Genomic DNA, 2,500 nt, shown 5'->3' with positions numbered 1-2,500 from the left:
GTTGCCTGATTGTGTGGCTTGACATACCTACCCAAGGAGTTGGTAGTTTAGCTGGAGTTCCTACGTGGCATTATTTTACAAGTGACAAGCAGTATATGGCATCACTTAGCAACACCTATTAAATTAGGGGGCAGGGAAAAGAGAACAAAAAAAAAGGCTTTTTGACGCTTTACTAACCTTTGGTAACCTTTCGGGATCACCTGGATGTCGTGGAATAACTTTCTGCAACCTCTGAAAGCCATAATCTATGGTGGGTTCATTAAGCGCTAGAACATAAACAGAGGAGTCAAGGTAAGCAGGATACACTAATAAAAATATAGATCTCAACAACTCTTTGTGAGCACAAATTTACACCCAACGTGCAATTTTCTTCGCAAACCTTATCACAGCTGCAAAGCTCATTTTACAACCTGTCCAGAGGAAGATATTTCCCCTCCCCCCCTTCACAAAGCAATGATTACTTCTATTTATAATTAGACTGGAAAATAGTCAAAGGGTTATCCAATATATTGCAAAAATGGTAGTGCAGTAACAAAGTTACAGGTCTTGAGGCCATATATAGCAATCACTACAGTCATGATATGATGTCTGCATCATGGGCTGCTTTCTATACTGGCTGTGGATTTATGGGAAACTGGCAATTATGACATATGTCCAGCTATTGCTAGCTTCAGATTTATCCCTGTGGTCCTTTTTTGTCTAGCATATTGCCTGAGCACAAACCAGGCAGGAGGAGCACTTAATCTTGCAAAGCTTTAATAATCTGTGAATGGCTGACTACAAACTGATGTAGAGCACTATCATTCTACAGCTGCAATCCACTAGCCTCATGAAATTGCAGGCCACAAATAGTAATTAATCTTTTTATCCCTCAAATTGTAATTTTGACTATGAACTGTGCTTGGTCATAAATCAGCAGCACATGCTGCTGTGTACAGTGCATGAATCATGATCCTGACTCAGTTAGACTGCACACATTGTGTTTAACAAGCTTTATAAGGAGTCATAGGGCTTTATTATAGCTCTGCCCGACTCAAACAAAAACTGAGCCTGGAGGCCCAAGGACTAGAGTTAAGATGAAAATACTTATTAGAGTATATTACTTCTTGATGTAGATATCGTTTTCAGCAGAGTAACTCCACGGTGCATGGCGCTACATAAATCAATGGGTTTTCTGAGACTAATAAGAACTGCCTCCATCTATTCATTACTCAGCCTGCAATTTAGGCCATCACTCATTAGTCAGCATGTAATTTGATGATTAACACTGTACAACTCAGCAGGTTTGTGGAGCGCGAGCGGACACAAAGGCTACGACTTCACTAGAGGAGAGTGGCTGAGGACCATTTGAAAATGTTATCCGAAATAATTGGCAGACATTATCATCAAGTGCTTCAATTATTTGTGTAAACACGCGCAGTACATCTTGTAATCAATGCAAGGAGGCTCACACGCGTGCACTCAATAACACGACAGAAAGTTGAAGACTGCAATATGATTTGACATTCCATCATGCATCCCGGAGACAAAGGTCCACATAGGAACGTGAAGTAAGACATTTTCTTGTTAATAAAGCATTGATCCGATGTATTGATTTTACATGACATGGCTTTTGCTGGGATTTTGCCCTCCTTTTTCTTTGCAAATAGTAAAGCTCTTCAAAATGCCTTGGCGTATGTGACATGGCAAAATTTCTAACTCTCTGTGATGTAAATTCTATATGTGTAAAACCACTTCATAATCAGACCATTAATCATCAGAAGCTGTCAGCATTGACTTTGGGGACAATTTGTCATGTCTTTGCCTGGGCCCATACAAGTGTGTCAAGCAAAAGCCTAGTGTGTTGGGACAGATGAGCCGCCGGTATAGCCTCACAAAATGACTTGCTTAAAAAGGATTAAATAAAGTATTACATTTCTTGATTAGAGAACAAAAAAAGTGGCACCCTGTGCATTTGTAACATGTCAAGGTTTCTCCTATTTTCCAGCTAATCACCATGACTGTTTGACTTAATGAATCTGGCCTGATGAAAGGTGATCAGAAAAGATAGATGGCCAACTCCTATTGATTTCATGCAAATGCAACTGACAGGTGATAGAAGCTTTAATGCGAGCTTTCAAAAGCTTTATGACTTGTAATAACCATACACTTCCATTCTAGGAAAGACCTCACCAAATGTTTCAGTTCAATTTATATCATCTTTGGAGAACCACAAGTATTGCACTGGGTATGGCCCTACCTTTCCCCTCCAATTCCAGCCTAAATTCAACTTGGAAAGCCTCTCAAGCTCAAGCACACAGGCAGGCCTAAGATCATCGCTCTACTTAAGGTTCTAATTATTGCATGTGATCTCGTAAGTCTGGATTTCTCCCCTTCTCGGGGTGGACCTCAGAAAGGAGCACAATGCAGTCACCCCAGATTTAAATCACGGGAGGCTTTTTGAACAGCTACTGTAACAATTAATTTATATGCAGGAATTAGAAAAGATTGCCTATCTCTT

The 2,500-nt window shown here is 40.2% G+C and overlaps 1 protein-coding gene across 8 annotated transcripts in view; it reads right to left on the bottom strand.

Annotated features, from left to right (window-relative positions):
- The window catches only part of EBF3 (EBF transcription factor 3), a 119,322-nt gene that overhangs the window by 15,175 nt on the left and 101,647 nt on the right, over positions 1 to 2,500 (bottom strand). For all 8 annotated transcript variants that reach the window (XM_051617253.1, XM_051617255.1, XM_051617257.1 and 5 more), the window contains exon 11: positions 178 to 266. In XM_051617253.1, coding sequence (XP_051473213.1) covers positions 178 to 266 — 89 coding nt within the window. The remainder of the gene's footprint in view (positions 1 to 177; positions 267 to 2,500) is intronic.

The sequence above is a fragment of the Apus apus genome, chromosome 4, assembly GCF_020740795.1.
Source record: "Apus apus isolate bApuApu2 chromosome 4, bApuApu2.pri.cur, whole genome shotgun sequence".
Taxonomy (NCBI): domain Eukaryota; kingdom Metazoa; phylum Chordata; class Aves; order Apodiformes; family Apodidae; genus Apus; species Apus apus.
The sequence above is the reverse complement of the archived record's forward strand: the minus strand, read 5'-3'. Positions and strand labels throughout refer to the sequence as shown.